This window comes from Cheilinus undulatus, linkage group 9 (assembly GCF_018320785.1).
Source record: "Cheilinus undulatus linkage group 9, ASM1832078v1, whole genome shotgun sequence".
Taxonomy (NCBI): Eukaryota; Metazoa; Chordata; class Actinopteri; order Labriformes; family Labridae; genus Cheilinus; species Cheilinus undulatus.
Genome location: NC_054873.1, coordinates 8,664,428 through 8,682,027, shown reverse-complemented (window position 1 = coordinate 8,682,027; position 17,600 = coordinate 8,664,428). Strand labels below are relative to the sequence as shown.

The 17,600-nt window shown below is 39.1% G+C and overlaps 1 protein-coding gene across 1 annotated transcript; it reads right to left on the bottom strand.

Moving 5' to 3' along the window:
- Window positions 1–21: 21 nt before the first annotated feature.
- On the bottom strand, window positions 22–14,502 carry LOC121514614 (nucleobindin-2-like). The gene is made up of 13 exons (XM_041794801.1): window positions 14,369–14,502; window positions 12,402–12,543; window positions 11,664–11,771; window positions 11,441–11,573; window positions 9,416–9,519; window positions 5,848–6,033; window positions 5,596–5,686; window positions 5,443–5,501; window positions 5,236–5,328; window positions 5,004–5,093; window positions 4,521–4,691; window positions 3,025–3,073; window positions 22–1,263 (listed from the first exon to the last, which is right to left on the bottom strand). Exons 2-13 carry the CDS (start codon window positions 12,537–12,539, stop codon window positions 1,169–1,171), a joined length of 1,317 nt encoding a protein of 438 aa, XP_041650735.1. The 5' UTR covers window positions 12,540–12,543; window positions 14,369–14,502; the 3' UTR covers window positions 22–1,168.
- Window positions 14,503–17,600: the final 3,098 nt, after the last annotated feature.

Here is a 17,600-nt window from a genome sequence, read left to right as displayed (position 1 = left end):
TCATTCCTGTTCAAAATGGTAAAACGTGGAGAGCTCACTGAAAATGAAAGAGTCTGCATTAAAGCATTTCATGATGCTGGATGGTCTTTGAGACCAATATAACAGGTGGTCTAATAAATTTGTTAAGCACTGTATATTTTTGCACCAGTGACATGATAAAATGACCTTGCGTCACAAACTCTGAGAGACCTAATAGCAGTAACATTAAGCTAAAACACTTGATTTTTCAGTTTTTGAAAATACAGAACCATGTTTTGCATATTTGGTATTCGATCTCCATCCCTAAGACTGCACTAGCAATGACTGCATGTACAGAACTGTCTGTCTTGTAGAGACAGCTTTATTACAAGGTAGCTTAAGAAATATGTCACTTAAAGTTGAGTGACTTTGAGTCATTTCTATTGAACCGATGCATCATCTGTCCCAGCTGCAGGGGTGTGACCTGGTAGGTTTTCAGAAGGTTGCAGAGCGGACGGTTGCAAGAAGTTGCGAGTTATAACTCATCTTGTCACAAATCTTTGGTCTGAACTGGGCTTTATGCTTGAAATAAATAAATGTGAAAACAAACATGGTTCAACTCAAGTTTTTAAATTACATTATAGACCCCCAAAGTTTGCTGTGTTACGTTTCACATATTAATACATTTAAAGAGATAAGTCTGAAATGTACATTGGATCATTGCACTCATTAAGCAGCAGCACTACATAAACACTACAGGTATGTTCTCCATTTCAACTGAATTCCAGCTTTCTTTAAAAGTCAAAATAAATAAGTTAAAAGTGTTTCCTCTAAGAGGCAGTGGCAGTGAACTGCAGTGTGTCTACCAAAAAAAATAATCAATTTCCAGGCCAAAAGCCTTTGACATTTCACTACAGAGTACGGCTTATTCATAGCAAAATCCCTGGTGGGATAAAAGATCAAACTGACTAAAAACAAAAGGGCTGATTGTCCACAAGAAAAACTGGACTTGCTCCACATTTCAGGTCTGATTTCTGCAGCCAAATTAAATGTAATGGCTAGCATTGAATCTGACGCCTGAAATCACTTCTTATGATATTAATGGATATTTATGTTTAGTGGTGTTATAAAAATGAGTAAAAATTAGTTTGAAATCACTACAAGGCAAACCCACATACATTCACACAGCACACAGTATGAATGAACCCTGCTAAGAGTGGCCTGGCACCGGGACATCCTGCACAGGTTTGCTGTTTCCTGGAACAACAGGGGAACGTTCACCTTCAGCAGCAGGAGCTCCACCCTCTGCAACAGACAGTCACATCAGGTTATGTAATATCAGACTGTCATCATCCCCAACTCACTGTGTGACAGCTATCTTTTCAATCATATCAGCTAAAAGCACAATTTATACCTGTACAGTTTGTATTTTTATTTCCACTTTACCATTTCTAATGGTAAGGTTATTTAATTGAAGCACAGATGTATTAAGATACTATAGCTTTAAATGTATATACAGTGCCTGTAAAAAGTATTCACCCCATTAGATGTTTTTGAAGTGACTGTGGCTCAGTTGGTAAAATCAGTTGTCTAGCCACCAAAAGGTTGTGGGTTCAAACCCCAGCTCCTGCAGTCACAACACAGAACACTGAATCCCAGTTTGCTCAGACTGCTTTGTCAGTGGTGTGTAAGCGGTGGATGCATTTGAGTGGTCAGAAGACTAGAAAAGCACTATGCAAGTTCAAGTCCATTTACCCTTTAATTGATTTCATAAATCAATCATGGTCAATATATTTTTAAACAAAGAAATTAGAAATAAAAAGTGAAAAGAGACTTCTACAAAGTAATATCACTTAAATAAAAATATGTAATGTAAAAATGGCCAAAAAGCACCATTGTGGTCTCATCAGACCAAAGACCTTTCTTCCACTTGACCATGGAGTCTCCCACATGCCTTTTGGCAAACTCTAGTCCAGATTTAATCTGAGTTTTCTTTTGCCTGGTAAAGAACCCAGGCAACAGTTATTGTATGCCCAGTCTCCCATCCCAGCTGCTGAAGCTTGTAGCTCCTTCAGAGTAGTCATAGGTGTGTTGGTGGCCTCTTTCACTAGTCTCCTTCTTGCACAGTCACTCTTTTTGTGAAGACGGCCTGATCTAGGCAGATTTACACATGTGCCATATTCCTACCATTTCTTCATGATGGACTGACTGAATGACTGAACTCTGAGAGATGTTCAGCGCCTTGGAGATTTTTTTTTGTCTTCATCCCCAGACTTATACTTATCATAACCTTTTCTCAGAGTTGCTTGGAATGTTCTTTTGTCTTTCTGGTGTAATGGTAGCCAGGAATACTAATTGACCATAGACTGGACCTTCCAGACACAGGTGTCTTTATACTACAATCACTTCAGACACATCCACTGCATTCAGGTGACCCCCATTTCATTAATTAAGACACAACTGGCACCAATTTGCTAGATCTCTGTTGAATTACTTTATATAGGCACTGTATGTAGAGACGTATTATTAGTGCTACTTTAAACGAGATGGGGTAATGTTCTGATTATCTGATTGTTGTCACTTTTGTGATTAAGTTGTTAGCACAATGCCACAGGCCAAGTGTCCAAGATAATTACAGCAGTGACATTATCACATTCAGTAATTAATATTGTTTTTATACACCGGTTATACTGTACAAGGAGCAAATAGTAGAACAAAGAAAAATAACCCTAACCATAACAGGAAGTAACCAGTCTGTTGTACCATGGAAACAAACAGAGTACCACGAGTTCAGTAGAATGTTGGCGTTACTTGCCAACAGTCAAGTTTCAGTTAAGTTGTGGAACTAGTTTCGTTGGTGGAGCCAAAAGTAATGTTGATGTTAAGTAAAACGATAGGAGGGAGTGGTGTTGTGCTAAATATTAGAACTGCTGCTATCTTGGCTGTAGGTCAAATGCCAAAGATAATCACAACAACGCTGATGGCAGTTCAATATCACAGGTGTGCCTGCTTCATTCTGTACATCTAATCTCTTTATGTTTCCAGAATTATGAATGGAATACTTACGTTTGCCTTCTGATTTTTGGGCTTTTATCCGTTCCATCTCTTCTACTGCCTGAGGAAATAAGGAGAGGAAAATGTTACATACAGTAAAACAAAATAGGAAAACCTCTGCCTAGTTTTTAATACAATAATTTTGCAGGAATAAATCTATGCACAACTGTCTGTTGAGTGTCAATGTCACACATTTTTATCTCCTCACCCAGTGTTTCCCAACCTTTTTTTCCCTCTAGGCCCCCTGTAGCTTGTACCTAAGAAAAGCTGAGTTGCTCCATGACCCACACAGAAAAAATGTGATGGGTTTCTGTCAAAGATTGGCATCAAATTTAATATTTTTCATTGATGAAGGTCTTAGAAAAAAGTTGGCATTTGCTCTTATATGATAAAAAAAAGCAAGGAGATTTAACTTGGATGTCACTTTCATATCTTTCACTTTGTTTGATGTACAGAACTGTTGTCATGGTTTAACTGGAGTTGAATTAACTGGTGACACTCCACTCCACCCTTAATTACCCATTATAAGAATTTATTATTTCCTTTGGAGACATTAATGTTACTAGGATGAATTAAAGAGATGAATATTAGAAAACAAAATACAATGACTTTGCAGATGCCTGATCAAAACAAAAAAATGCAGGTGACTTGTTGTGTTGTGGCTCAGGAAACACTTTCCTACCACGGTTATTGTCTCTGAAAACTTTGCACCCACACTGAAATCATCTGTTTCTGAAGTAAAAATATGGAGGTGAATACTTTGACTCCTATAGTTGCAGGAGGGTTTGAATATTTTGGATTCAAACTGGGCTGCGGTATATTTAAGTTTGGAAAAAGCTGCTTTAGGGATTGATCTGCATCCACTGTCCAATTTATGCCCTATTTCATATTACAGATCGAAAAAATAAGTGGCTTCACAGGAAATTGTTTGCAAAGTTTTGACACATACTATGGGTTATAAATAGTGCTTTGCTTTTATATAATTTCAGCATATTTTTAAAAAATGGCTTTATTTTACATTACATGCAAAACACAATTTACGATTTGAAATGTGTCACTCATCATTAGGCTGCAACAGCTGATCTGAAAAGAAGATTGTTGTGGATTCGTAATGATCCAAAAGAATAGAGCGCAAAATAATATTCAAAGCATAAACTGCATATAAACTGTTAAAAGTAACAGGACAGGTTCATATTTAACATGAGGTTAACAGTCTGCATAGGACGCATGAAGAAAACATCACCTGCAGAACGTGATGTGCATGACATTGCATTTTTTTTAGTATGATTTTTGTACATTAAAATAAATGGTGCATTTTCTGCAGCACCCTTGTGTTTTCTGTCAGAAATGCCTGTAAATATTTGTACATTACAGACTTCGCTTATCCCATGCAAATGCACCACAACAAACACTGACGCCAGGGGGTAATTCACAAATTACCAGCAGTCAGACTTATCCCGTACAAATAGGGCATTAGACACCTGCAGACTGTCTTTTTTTAAATATACCTGCTGTAGACCCTCCTTCTGAGCATTAAGTTCCTCCTGTTTCCTCTCCAGCTCCTCCCTCTGTCTCAGCAGCTCGGCTGTCTTCTTGTTGATGGCATCCTTCTCGTTGGCCAAATGCTTCTCAAACTCTTTCAGCTCCTCCTCAGTGTACAAAGGGTTCTGATCTAACGTCTGTAGAGCCAGCCAAGAAAAAAATTTAACCAATAACAAGATGAACTGAATGAATGAATGATTAAATGTAACTACTATTCTCATTCTGTCATGTGGTTGATTTACAAATTTTTTAACATCAATCGTCAGTATGGCTTTCACTTTGTTTGCATTTTTAGGCCTTTAATTGCACCGTTTCATCAACCAAGAAGAGTCTCAAAATGTGTTAAATATTGGCAAAACACACTATAAAGAGGAGGGAAAATCACATTTTGACTCAGCTTTGAAAACACCATCTTCTTACGGTGACTCTTCATCAAATAAAGCTCTTACCTCCCATTCTTCTTTTTCTTGGAAGTCCTCCTTTTTTGTAGCCTCTATGAACTCATCCAATGACACCAGTCTGTCTTTATTGCTGTCCACCTGAGCATCAACACATCCAGGTGCTTTAATGAACGTCAGGGCCAATACATTGCTGCAATTTCTCTTTTCTGCTAAAGAACTCTTTAAAATATCATCTCTGATAATGTCTATCTAACTTCATGTGTGTACTGTTATTGCTCACCTCGTTCATCACATGCTCTCTCATTCGCAGCCTCTCTTCTTCCATCTCAACCATGTCGTCTTCTTCGTTTTCAGGGTTGTACACCTTCTCCAGCTTGATAACATAAAGATAACGGTTTTATTTTTTTAAGTAGTTACCAGTTATGTGATATATTATCCTAAAACATACAGAACAAAGGCTGTCATATATGAATGCATCATCAGATACCTCTTTAGTAAAGAGAGCTTCAAGCTCTCTCTCATCCAAGAAGCCGTCTCCATTACTGTCTGCAACACAAATCAAACGAGGAGGGGCTTTTTTTACTCCAGACTGAAGGATATGGCAGTGGCTCTTAAAAGATGTTTAACTCTTGTTATCTACCGTGCATTTTGAAGAAGGTCTTAGGATCAAAGTCTTCTGGGTCCATACCATCGGTCTCCTGCCACACCTCCTTCAGCTGGGACTCACTGCCCTGCAAGCAAACATACAAACTAAATGGAAGATATCAGGTCTTTCTTCATTGTATTCTACTTTTCATTGTAAAAAACAAAACAAAAGTCATTCCAAAATGATCGTTCCCAACTGCCATAATAAGTAAAAATTCCTCTAACATTACTGCAGCACGAGTCTTACAGGGTGGTGAACTTTAGGATGATCGGCGTGTTTCTTCCTCAACTCCTCGTAGTGCTGCTCCTCCTTCTTTCGTTCCTCCTCGTTCATGTTCTTCAGACGTTCCCTCCTCTCGTGCTCCTTCATCATCTCGTACCTCTTGAACTCGTCATGTCGGTCCTTGTCGTAGCTCTCTAGGTCTTTGGTCGCCTGCATATGAAATAAAGAAAAAACAGATGAGAAAGCTGCTGCTTGTATGCTCACTTTAGTGAAATTGAAAATGAAAAATGTCTGAGGCAGGATTCATCAAACATGGTCCTTAGTGTTCAAGTCAAATAGTTCAACTTTAATATTTCACTTCAAGCTGATACACTAAATATCAGTGGTGTAGAGTAACATGTTAGGTCTACTCAAGTTGCTCTGATTTAGTAACTTTTATTTTTACTTGTGTTAATTTGACCTTTGCTTAAGTATATTTTGGGAAAAGTATTGCGCTTTACATTAAAGAAATATCTGAGAGAAAAAACAAAACCTAAGTGACAAAAAACATGAAACTGACCTGCTATCAGCCATAACTTCATGTCTATTTCCTCCTTACTACAACACAAGGAAGCAAATAAAAGGTCTGGAGAGGATTTTAAAGTGTTGAGTTGACATGAAGTCCAAGGAAGCATCAATGCAAATGAAAGTGACCATAATTTGGCTTAAAAACTATAATATAAATCTATTAGATGAACAGCAAAAATGTTGTGAGTGACCAAATCAACAATCAGTCTATTTTAAAAAGACAGAACTAACAATATCAAAAACTCTGGACAACCAGATTAGAGAGCTTAAGTTGCAGAATCCTTGCATGGTGAAGAAAAACCCCTCACCACATCTAGACAAGTCAAGAAGACTCTGTAGATTGTCAGCATATCACAGACAAAGTCAACAATCGAGCACGTTATGGTATGTTAACCATGGTATGGTAATGGCATAATCATGAATGGCTGCTGATACAGCGGGCGCACTCTGCTGTTTATTATGACGTGACTGTTGGCAGAAGTACCAAGTTAAATTCTGAAGAGCTATGAAGGGCTATGCTCTCTGCTCACTTTCAGCCTGCTTTACAATGCAGATGGAAAATGATCCTCAACATGTTGCCAAAGCAACCCATGACATTTAAAGGCAAAGAAATTGAAGATTGCTCAGCGATGGAGTAAGACACCTGAACTCGACCCAACAGAGCAGGCTCCCAGTTACTGAAGACAAAACTAAAGGCAGATAGGCCCACAGACAATTACATTTTTAATTAAATTATTATCATTATTTAAATATATTTCCAAAATGTATATTTCATGTTATAATTCTAATTATGTTAGTTTGATCAAATACTTTTGATCTCATGATAATGGAGGTACTCTGAACAAAATGGCTGTTATTCCTAAGTTATTCCTAGAAAAACCACTTAAATTCTATAAGTCTACACTGGTACTAACACACTCAGTAAATGTGAAAGTTCTTCCCTCCCTTGTTGCATTTAGGACGTTGATTTCCAGCCACTGTCAACTTGCAGCTGTTTCACTTGATTTTCATTACTCTATGTTTGTGACTGATTATGTGTTTGTTCTTTATAACTGTTTCATTGTACTGTTATATTTTACTGTTTTAACATGCTTGTAATCTTGAAGCCATGGAAAATGAGGGAACCTCAATGTTCTTGCGAGAATTAATAAAGGTTCGAAAAACATCTTTATTTGAGGCTGTCAAAAGATTACAAATTTTAATTGTGAATAATCTCAGGTTTTCTGTAGTTAATCATGATTAATCACACCCTTTGTACGGTGGTCTAAAATTCCACTATTTTGCATTTAAAACTGTAATTTTGAGTTTTTCTACAGTCTTAGATAGCAGGTAACTGACTTACACTTGGATACAGAGCTGTTTTTAGACATACATTTCACACTTTAACTTGAACTTAACCAAGGAAAAAGGAACTTTTGTTGATTGAAAAAGAAGTAAGTGAACTGTAAAAAAGATAAGAAGAACTGTTTGATATCACGAGGTGCAGATGACTTCTGACTTGTCCACTAAGCTGTCTGTGAGTGAATACAAGATTAACAAGCAGTGGTGGACTTATTTTACATTATTGTGGCTGCAGGGAGGTGCTATAGTGGCTTGACCAAGGTTTGTTGAAAGGGGAATTATAGCATGCGAATAATTGTGATTAAAAAAAAAAATAGTAATTGCAGATTGTAGTTAAATTTGACTAATGCAACTAATCTAAACAGCCCTATCTTTACTGTCATATGTCTAACTGTGGTGTTAAATAGAAATAAAATCATAAAAATTGGGTCGCTGTTAAAATACTCACTAACTAATCAATTTTTTAAAAATAACTATTGCACATTTAACTACTAAATTATCTCTTTCTAATTTATGGAGATGGATGGGTTTAATAAGTCAGTGTGAACAGCTGGAGTACCTGGAGAGAAACCACACACGTACAAGGAGCACATGCAAACTCCACACAGAAAGGCCCTGACCCGGACCGATCTTCTTGCTGTGAGGCAACAGCGCTAAACCCTGCGCCGCCTTGCGGCCCATTCCACTGCATTAAATGTTCTTGGTTTTTTTCTCTTCACTTTTATCTCCATAAACGCACCTATACAAACCCTGCATCTTCTAATACACTAATTGTAGCAGAATCCCTGTATCTTGATTCTTCTATTATCTTGGGCCTTCATGGGTGTCATGTATTGTTGAATGACTTGCCCTGCACCTCCCACCCTACAACACAAACACCAACATAAAGACTAGTGAGGATTTGCATGCATTTGACTATTGTAAACCAAACAGCCATGTGAACCAAGAGCTTACTTCCCCTTTGCATTTCCTTAGTTCACAGGAAGCCTTGTTGTTCCCTCAAACTTATCTCTGATGCACCAGACCTCCTTGGCCGAAAGCCACCAAGGCCTCCAAGCTGCTACAACATTATCAAAGAAATTCTGCACAGGTTAATAAAGCTAAGTGGTGGGCAAGGAGAGTTGAGTGAAAATAGAATAACCCTGAGAAAGCTCACTATTTAACACCTGTAAGTCTGCACAGCCTAATCCTCCTAAATTACAGCAATAATGTGAAGCAGCATGTTTACTGTGATTATAAGAATGACCGTGCTGTAGTTTTATACAAGCAGCAGCCCTGCAGTAACCTCAAATGTCAACAGAATATAAGTCAATAAGGAAAACACAGATACATATCACACAGATAACCCCATCGTACTGACACAGCTGACTGTATTTGTGTTGTGTGTATATGTGAGAGTTGAACAGCTGAACAAATTTTCTGCTGCTTGCGCTTCTTGAAAAGTCAATATGTCCTGAAGCTTCAACAGTTCTGAAACAAGCCGTCTGTTTATACTGACAGTGCTTACCATTTGTCCCTCTCGAAGCCAGAAAAAGTCTGCTCTCACACACTCTGATACTATGTTGTGTGATTCCTAAAATTACCCTGGACTTGTAACGTCACCTTCTTAACTTTTATGTGAGTTTCTTGATACAAAATGTCAGCTCTGCAGCAAGAATATTTAGTGTGTAGGTGTTGCTTTTACCGATTTAATGAGGCGATCCAAGTCCTCCACCTCAAACGTGTTTGGGTTCATGTGGTTGAGGTGCTCAAACTGCTTCAGCAGGGCCTGGTGGTCCACTTTCCATCCTACAAGAATAGGGATAACGAGAAATTAAACAATAATTCTAAAATGTTCAGCTAGAATCCAGTGGCCTGTTCCACTAGCTATGTTAAAATTCTGTCTTAAACCGAACGTTAAACTTGTTAGTTTGTAACAAATGTTTTGTTATATTGTTTGATTGCACCATAAAGATGCAAGGTTAACCTTGACTAGTAAAGCATAACATCCAAACTAATCAACATATTTTATTTTATCTCTGATAAGGTTATTTGATGACTACTTACTGTTTTCCACTGCTTTGCTTCTACAGTGCTTGTCATAGTGTTGAGCTATAATAACTGTCAAGCTAGTAATTAATTTTCTCTAGTATTTGATCCTCGGGACCCACCACCTCTTCCTCAACGAGAAATCGTGACCCAGTTTTTTACCCTTTTCTTTAACATTTTTTTTAACCAGTCAGATGTATTTAATAAAAAATGTTGTAGTTTGGAGGGCTGCATCGCAGGAGTTCCTGGTTCAGATCCCGGTCTGTGCAGAGTTTACATGAGTTCTCTCCAGGTACTCCAGCATCCTCCAACAGACCAAAGACTTTGTCGTTAGGTCAATTCGTGACTCTGAAGTGGCTGTAGATGCAAGTGTGAGCGTGCCAGTCCTGCGATTTATAATGCAACTTATAATCTGTACCCATATCAGCCCTAAAATATAATCGTCAGCTGCTAGTTTTAACTTCATTTGACTGAACATTTTCTTTAAAGCAGTGTTTCTGGTGTGTTTCACTGGTGGGTGGAGCAAGGGGAAGAGTGTCCCCTTGGTGACCTGATATTCATTGAAAAAAAAAAACATCTATAGTACAGTCTTGGGTTCCAAACAGGTAGATAAAACATGATAAAGTCCCCTGCAGGGTTTCCTTCCAGTGCACAAATTCCCTTTAAGTTGCCCTTACAGAGTACAAAATGTGGAAAAGTGCCTTCTGGGGTTAACCTGACACACCAGGGCAGGACATTTCAAAAAGATCCTTGGAAGCTGATTGGACACATGTTCAGCTCATCACATTCATTGTGGGCCAATCAGAGCTAAAGGATAAAATGAGGTAGTAGACACCTGCAGCTCCAGTAGTTACCTTGGCAGAGCAGGCTGCTGCTGCTGCTGTAGTTTATGAATGATTGAGCTTGTTAGTGGATAAAACTCATGCTGAGGCAGATCAGCAGAAGAGTGAAAACATCTTCTCCAACAAGAGAATCTTTCAATGAGCTTTGCTCTTTATTTATTTAAGAAATGTGGTCCAGTTCTGATAAAACTGCCACCACATCCAAGCTAAACGCTACACTGGCAGCAGCGATTGTAGAGTATAACTAAACCCCAGCCATAACTATCACAAACTCATGCTGACACAGGTCAGGAGAAGAGCAAAATATCTTTTCGCCATGAAAAGCTTTCGGTTTTACTATAGCTACACCAGCTGAACAGCTATCAGTCAAATACTGCATCTGCAGCAGCCATTGCTACCCTCTACCCTTCTACTGATTGGTACAGTGTGTTTTCAGACCTGACAATCGATTCAGATTAGAAGTTTGCAAAATGGATTTGGTTATTCTAGGGGTGCCCTTTGAGTAGCCAACAAGTGATAAAGGGCCCTGTAGGGTGCCTTTCCAGTGGTTAAGACCTGGTAAGTACATCCACAGAGATGTGGTAGGTACGCATACCTGCATTTACACTGATATTTAATGTTATATAAGACATCCGTTCATTCAGCAGCCCAAGCTGGTCAGTTTGAGTCAGTATTCACCTTTGTTGCTGTTGTATTAAATCATTTTCCCGCATCTAACAGTCATTTCCTATATTTGGTGATGACCCAACTGCTGTCCTGTGTTACGAAATTTCTTCTGCAATTCCAAGAAGAAGCAAAAGTTGTAAGAGACACGTCACCACAGTCTGCAGGGTACGTACCATTCCCCCCCTGGATATCATGCTTGGCTTTGATGAGCATCCGCAGCCTGTTCATCTCCTCCCTCTTCAGCTCGTCCAGCTTGGTCCGAAAATTGTGATGGACAAAGTTCAACTCTTTGGAGAGTTTCCCACTCTGCAAGCAGAAAATAAACACAACAGGGGTCAAAACAAAATGTCAGAGCAAACATTGAGATTACAAATTAATGGCATGCTTAGTGAGTACCTTGATGTCCTCCATGTTGGCATTTTTGAGTTTCTCTTTAAAGTGGGGGTCTTTCTCTAGGAACTCGATGACTTCTCTGAGGTAGCGGTCGTAGTGTAGCCCAGTGTCCTAAACAACACAACTGCTTATCATTGTGTGTTAAAGCATGACAAACTAGTACAAATCACTGGTACATTTCTATTGTCTCTCAAGATAATAGCGCTAAACTTTTTTTCAGTCTTGCTGATAAATACTGGCACTTAATTTTCCCTGATATTACTCTGCACGCTTAAATGCACAGATATTAATTTCCCTCACAATCTTCAACCCAAAAGCAACTGTAGTTGCCACAGACTTTAAGACACCAACTGTTTAAACACAACAATCTCTGTTACTGTAAACATCAAGGGTTTCAAAAAGGACTAAAGCTTAAGGTCTTTACTTATACTTTTAAGAAAAAGTTGCAACAAGTGAAGAAAGAGAGAGAGAGAGAGAACTGCATCAATTGCAGTGAAAAGGTTTTGGAACTGAAATGCTGTCAATATATTTTTGCAATCTTGTTCATTTAAAAAAATCTTGGTCACCAAATACAAATTGCCTTAGACTTTTATTTTTGTTGCTGTGTCATCCAAACATACATATGCATTTTTACTAGTATCATATGGCAATGTAAAATTCTGGTATTTTTTAAAAACACTGTTGTTTCATAACCTAAAAGACTACGCTCTAAATTTAAAATCCCTGCGCAGTCACACTCACAGTGCTCTCAGGTGGGTCCAGGTCCTCCTTTTGAGCCTTTTCACTTGTCTTGTCCACGTTAATAGGCACCGACTGGATACACAGCCACAAACTCAGCAGAACTAGCCCACAGTGGGCCAAAGCTTTACCTCTCACCATCTAGCTGGAAAGGCAAAAGGAGAAAAATGTTATCTAATTGTTAAATTTGTTGCATGAATATTGCTCAAGTCTTGTGCAGTTTTTCCCAGCATCTCAAGATCTTTTGATTGGCAGAGAAGATTTGGTTAATTTTTCATGGGCACAATGCACATACTCAGCTCGGCTGCTCATCCCACAAATTCATGTTTCTTACAAGTGACATTTAAATGAGATACAAACAGGCATTCCAAGGGTATAAGACTAATTGCCAAGAAGCATTGTTACAACAAAGAAATAATAATGGTTTAGTTTGTGTAGGTGCCATGGGCCCTGCTACAGGGGTCATTAGGTGTATGTTTCTTACCAAGTTTAACTGATTTGGATAGGGCAATGGGACAACTTCAAGCTGGTGTTCTGCAAAACCAAGTTGCAGCACTATTTGGAGTGAGCCCTACTATCATCTCCAAACTAAAAGCTACGCTCCATATAATGTGGAATGCCGCAAAGTGTGCATCCCAAGAAGACGACACCCCAAAACAACTGTCTCCTCGCCCTGTCAGCGCTTAGGAACTGAAGGCTGTCTTCTACAGATTTGCAGTTAAGGCAAATGAATCTCTCCCTAGACAATCCACAACAGACTGAATACATCCAACCTCTGGCCTCATAGGGCTGGAAGGAGGCCTGCCATGACTGCCCTTCACCGTCAGGCCTGTTTGCTCTGATGTCGGCAGCACATGCACCAGAACCTGGATGTTTGGAGGATCTTTTAGCTCAGCAGTGAGTCCAGATTCTTTTACTTGCTGGTTGAAGAACGGGATGCCATCCCACAGCAGTGAGTGACCAGGCTGGTGACCAGCATGAGGAGGAGGTACCAGGCTGTTGTGGCTGTATATGGTTATTCTACAGGGGCTTCTGCTTGCTAAATGAATAAAATATTAAATTACCAATATGTCTTGTTTCCTCAGACCTTAATCATCCAGTCCACCAAACAACACCAAACAAGAGTCAATGGCAGAATAAGCTGTATGGCACAGATTTAGCACATTTTTCAAGGGCACAACCTACAGCTCTGCTGCTCATCCCACAATTGAATGTTCCTTACAAATCTGGCACCATTTAAAAGGAAAATAAACAGGCTTTCAAATGGCACAAGATTTATTGCCAAGAAGTATTGTTACATCAAGGAAATAATCGACCAAACACAAATGTTCTTAGTTTTTGTACTGTGTATCAAGGACGTTAGGGGGCTCCAGGATAAATGTTAAATATATAGACACATAACAGCCACAATAAAACAAACTAAAACATAGCTATTTAAATAATCAACAATGCAAATACATTAAAGGTTGAAGACAGAAATATGCACATTTAAGGAGGAATAACGACATTTAATTCGTACTTAAAATATTTCAGTCTAATGTCTGACCGTTATGGTGTGAAGAGGTGCTTTTTTTTTCTTTTTTTACTTAAAACGACGGTAAAATTATTTTAAGCATGCTAAACGGCAACAAACATAACTTCATGTACCTATAATGAGAGAAGTTGTTATGCAAGTCTTAATCTCAAAAGCAACTCTTGCTCACATACTGTGCACTTATCAAAACACGTGTTGATAGCTGAAATAAGAACTTTAATATGAGTGAATTTTCCTTAGTATAGCGACACCACAAAGAAAAGAGTTATGAACGTTTAAGTTCTCGGTAAAATCATGCTAACGGTTTTATTTGCGGTTACGTTACCAAACAGATGGTTCACTGAGGATGGTTTAGTGAGGATGCTAGCTAATTCATTACCCCGACGAGGTAAAACTCTCTTAAACAAGCTACTACACGTATAAAAATAGCACTTACCTGTGCGGTGTAGCTTTTGTTGTGCTCTTTCTGTCACCCTTTAACCGCTGTTGTCAACCACCGTTTCGCTTCGCTCAAACTGCACGAGCCCTGGCGGCGCTTGTTTATAGCTGTCATCTACCTACACTACAAGCCTCATATGGCTACAACCTACAGAAAAAAAAAAGATTGTGTTCACCATGGCAACGCCCCGCCTCCGCCGCTCTGATTGGGTGGATAAAAGTAAACTTTCCTGGCAAAACAGTCGCGTTGAGAGCTGATTGGACGCTCGACCTGTCAATCAAAGTGAATCAAACTGTCAACCGGTGGCTTAAGGTGCGTTGAGCCAAACTGTACGTGGCGTTCAGACAATCCCCCACGAGGGCGGCGTAACAGCTTGATGCAAGAAAATAAATAACGTTGAAAAATGTATAATGTAATAAAGCTAGCTTGAAATTGGTTTTGAACATGTCAGCGTTTACCTGAGTGGATAAATAAGATGGGAACAAATAGCATTTCAAATAGCACTGATCAAATTCACATGATTTTTTAAGGAAACAGTATTAATCTGTAACACCTGTTGTTCATATTAAAAACCTGCTTTGTTCTGTTTAGATATGACTTTAGCATGCTTGTGCAAAACATGCTGTGCATTCAGAAAGTATTTAGATTTCCTTCACCGTTTTCAATTGTGTTATATTGCAGCCTGATGCTAAAGCTGTTTAAATTCATTTTTCACAAATTAATCTACTCTCAGTAATCCATTATGACAAATTGAAAAGAGAATTTTAGAAATGTTTGCAAATGTATGAAAATTTTGAAATATCATATTGACACGAGATTTCAGACTCTTTGCAACACTTGAAATTTTAGCTCAGGTTCCTCCCATTTCTCTCGGTCGTCACTGAGATATTTCTACACCTTGATTGGAGTCCACCTGTTGTAAATTAAATTGATTGGAGCATTGGACATAATTTGGGAAAGCACACACCTCTCTACAGAAGGCCTCATAGCTGACAGTGCATGTCAGCTCAAAACCCAAGCCATAAGGCCAAAGGAACTGCCTCTAGAGCTCAGAGACAGAATTGTTGCAAGGTACAGATCTGAGGAAGGCTACAAAAAAATCCTAAGGCACAGGGGCCTTCATAACTCTCCAACAGAAGAAGTTTGACACAACTCTTCCAAGAACTGGTCACCCAGCCAAACTACAGGAAGAAGAGCATTTGTAAGAGAGGTGACCAAGAACCTGATGGTCACTCTGACTGAGCTCCAGAGATCCTGTGTGGAGATGGAACAAAGTTCCATCCAGAGGGACAACCATCACTGCGGCCCTCTACCAATCAAAGCTTTATGGCAGAGTGGCAAGAGGGAAGATACTCCTGAGTGCAAAATATATAAAAGCCCACTCTTAGTTTTGCGATAAAGCACCAAGCATGGTGGTGGCGGCAGCATTATGCTGTGGGGGTGTTTTTTCAGCAGCAGGGACTGGGAGACTATCAGGGTTGAGGCAAAGCTGAATTGCACAAAGGACAGCCATATGCTTAATAAAAACCTGGTGTGCAGTACTCAGGACCTCAGACTGGGCTGAAAGATCACCTTCCAATATGACAATGACCCTAAGCACACAGCCAAGACTTCACAGGAGTGGCTCAGGGACAACTGTGTGACCCAGCCAGAGCCCTGACTTGAACTTGAACCCTATCCAATATCTCTGGAGAGTCAAGAACATGGCAGTCCACCAACCGTCCCCATCCAACCTGACTGAGCTTGGGATGATCCCAATCCAGGTGTGCAGGAGCTTGTTGTGTCATATTCAAAAAGACTGGAGGCGGTAATTGCTGCCAAAGGTACTTCAACTAAGTACTAAGTTAAAGGTCTGAATACTAATGTCAATGTGATATTTCAGTTTTTTATTTTTAACGAATTTGCAAAAAAGTCAAAAACTATGTTTTCACTTTGTCATGATGGGATACTGAGTGTAGATAAATGAGAGAAAAAAATGAATGTAGATGGTTGTAGCATAAGACTGCAAGATAACAAAATTAAAGAACCTAGGGGGATCTGAATACTTTCTAAATGCACTATATCTTCAGATTTTTTAAAGTGTGATCTCCAATGAGTAATTTTATAGAGACTGTAGAATAAGGACTTTCTCAGTTGAAATAATTTTCTGAGGAAGGGGGCTAAAATAATACAGACACATCTCAAAAAATTACAATTTCATTGAATTTTTTGTTTTGTTTTGTTTTTGTTTTTGTTTTTTTTTTTTTTGTTTGTCTGTTTGTTTTAATGTTTTGGATTGTCAAACAAAGAAGATTCGAAACCTTAGGGAGGGCTTCACAAGGAGGGAACTGAGACTAGATTCAGTGTATCAAGAGCCACCACACACAGATGGGCCCAGGCAATGGACTACATTTCTGGTGTTCTTAATGTTGAGCCACTCTTGAACCAGAGACATCATGAGCGTCTCACCTGGGCTAAGGAGAAAAAGATCCTGACTGTTGCTGAGTGGTCCAAAATCCATTTTCAGATGAAAGTACATGTTGATTTTCGTTTGTAAATCAGGAGGAAGATCAGAGAGGCAGAGAATCAAGGGCGCTTGAAATCCAGTGTTTTCAGTTTTCTCAGTCAGTGATGGTTTGGGGTGCCGTTTCATCTGCTGCTGTTGGTCCACTGTGTTTTGTCAAGTGCAGTTTAATGCTGCCCGCTGTCAACCAGGAGATTTTAGAGCACTTCATACTTCCATCTATTGAGAAATTTGTGAAGCTTCTGACTTGATTTTCCTGCAGGACTTAGCCCCTGTCCACAGTGAAGCCAAGACTACCAAAAACGGGTTTACTGACCATGGTGTCACTGTGCTTGATTGACCAGCCAACTTGCCTGACCTGAACCCCACAGACAATCTCTGGGGTAATGTCATGAGAGAGATGAGAGACACCAGACACAACAATACAGACGAGATGAAGGCTACTATCAAAGCAACCAGGGCTTCATAACACCCCAGCAGGACCACAGACTGATTGACTCATGCCATGTCACAGATGCAGAAATTTGTGCATAAGCAGTTCCAACCAGTTACTGGGTACATAAATGAGAATTTTTTTTCCCAGAAGGTCATTATTTCTGTATTAGAAATCTTTTTGACTAATGTTTTGTGATATTCTAATATTTTAAGATAAGGTTTTATTTGATTTGTGTAAACTTTAAGTCGTGAAAATCAACATTAAAACTAAAATAAAGGTCCTGAAATATT

What these genes read in the sequence shown, in the direction of transcription:
- LOC121514614 (XM_041794801.1), bottom strand. Translation starts at nt 12,539, where the DNA reads ATGGTGAGAGGTAAAGCTTTGGCCCACTGTGGGCTAGTTCTGCTGAGT. An exon ending in CCAACATGGAGGACATCAAG is followed by an intron (nt 11,574 to 11,663) that starts GTACTCACTAAG and finishes TTCTGCTTGCAG; the next exon opens with AGTGGGAAACTCTCCAAAGA. An exon ending in GACCTTCTTCAAAATGCACG is followed by an intron (nt 5,502 to 5,595) that starts GTAGATAACAAG and finishes TTTGTGTTGCAG; the next exon opens with ACAGTAATGGAGACGGCTTC.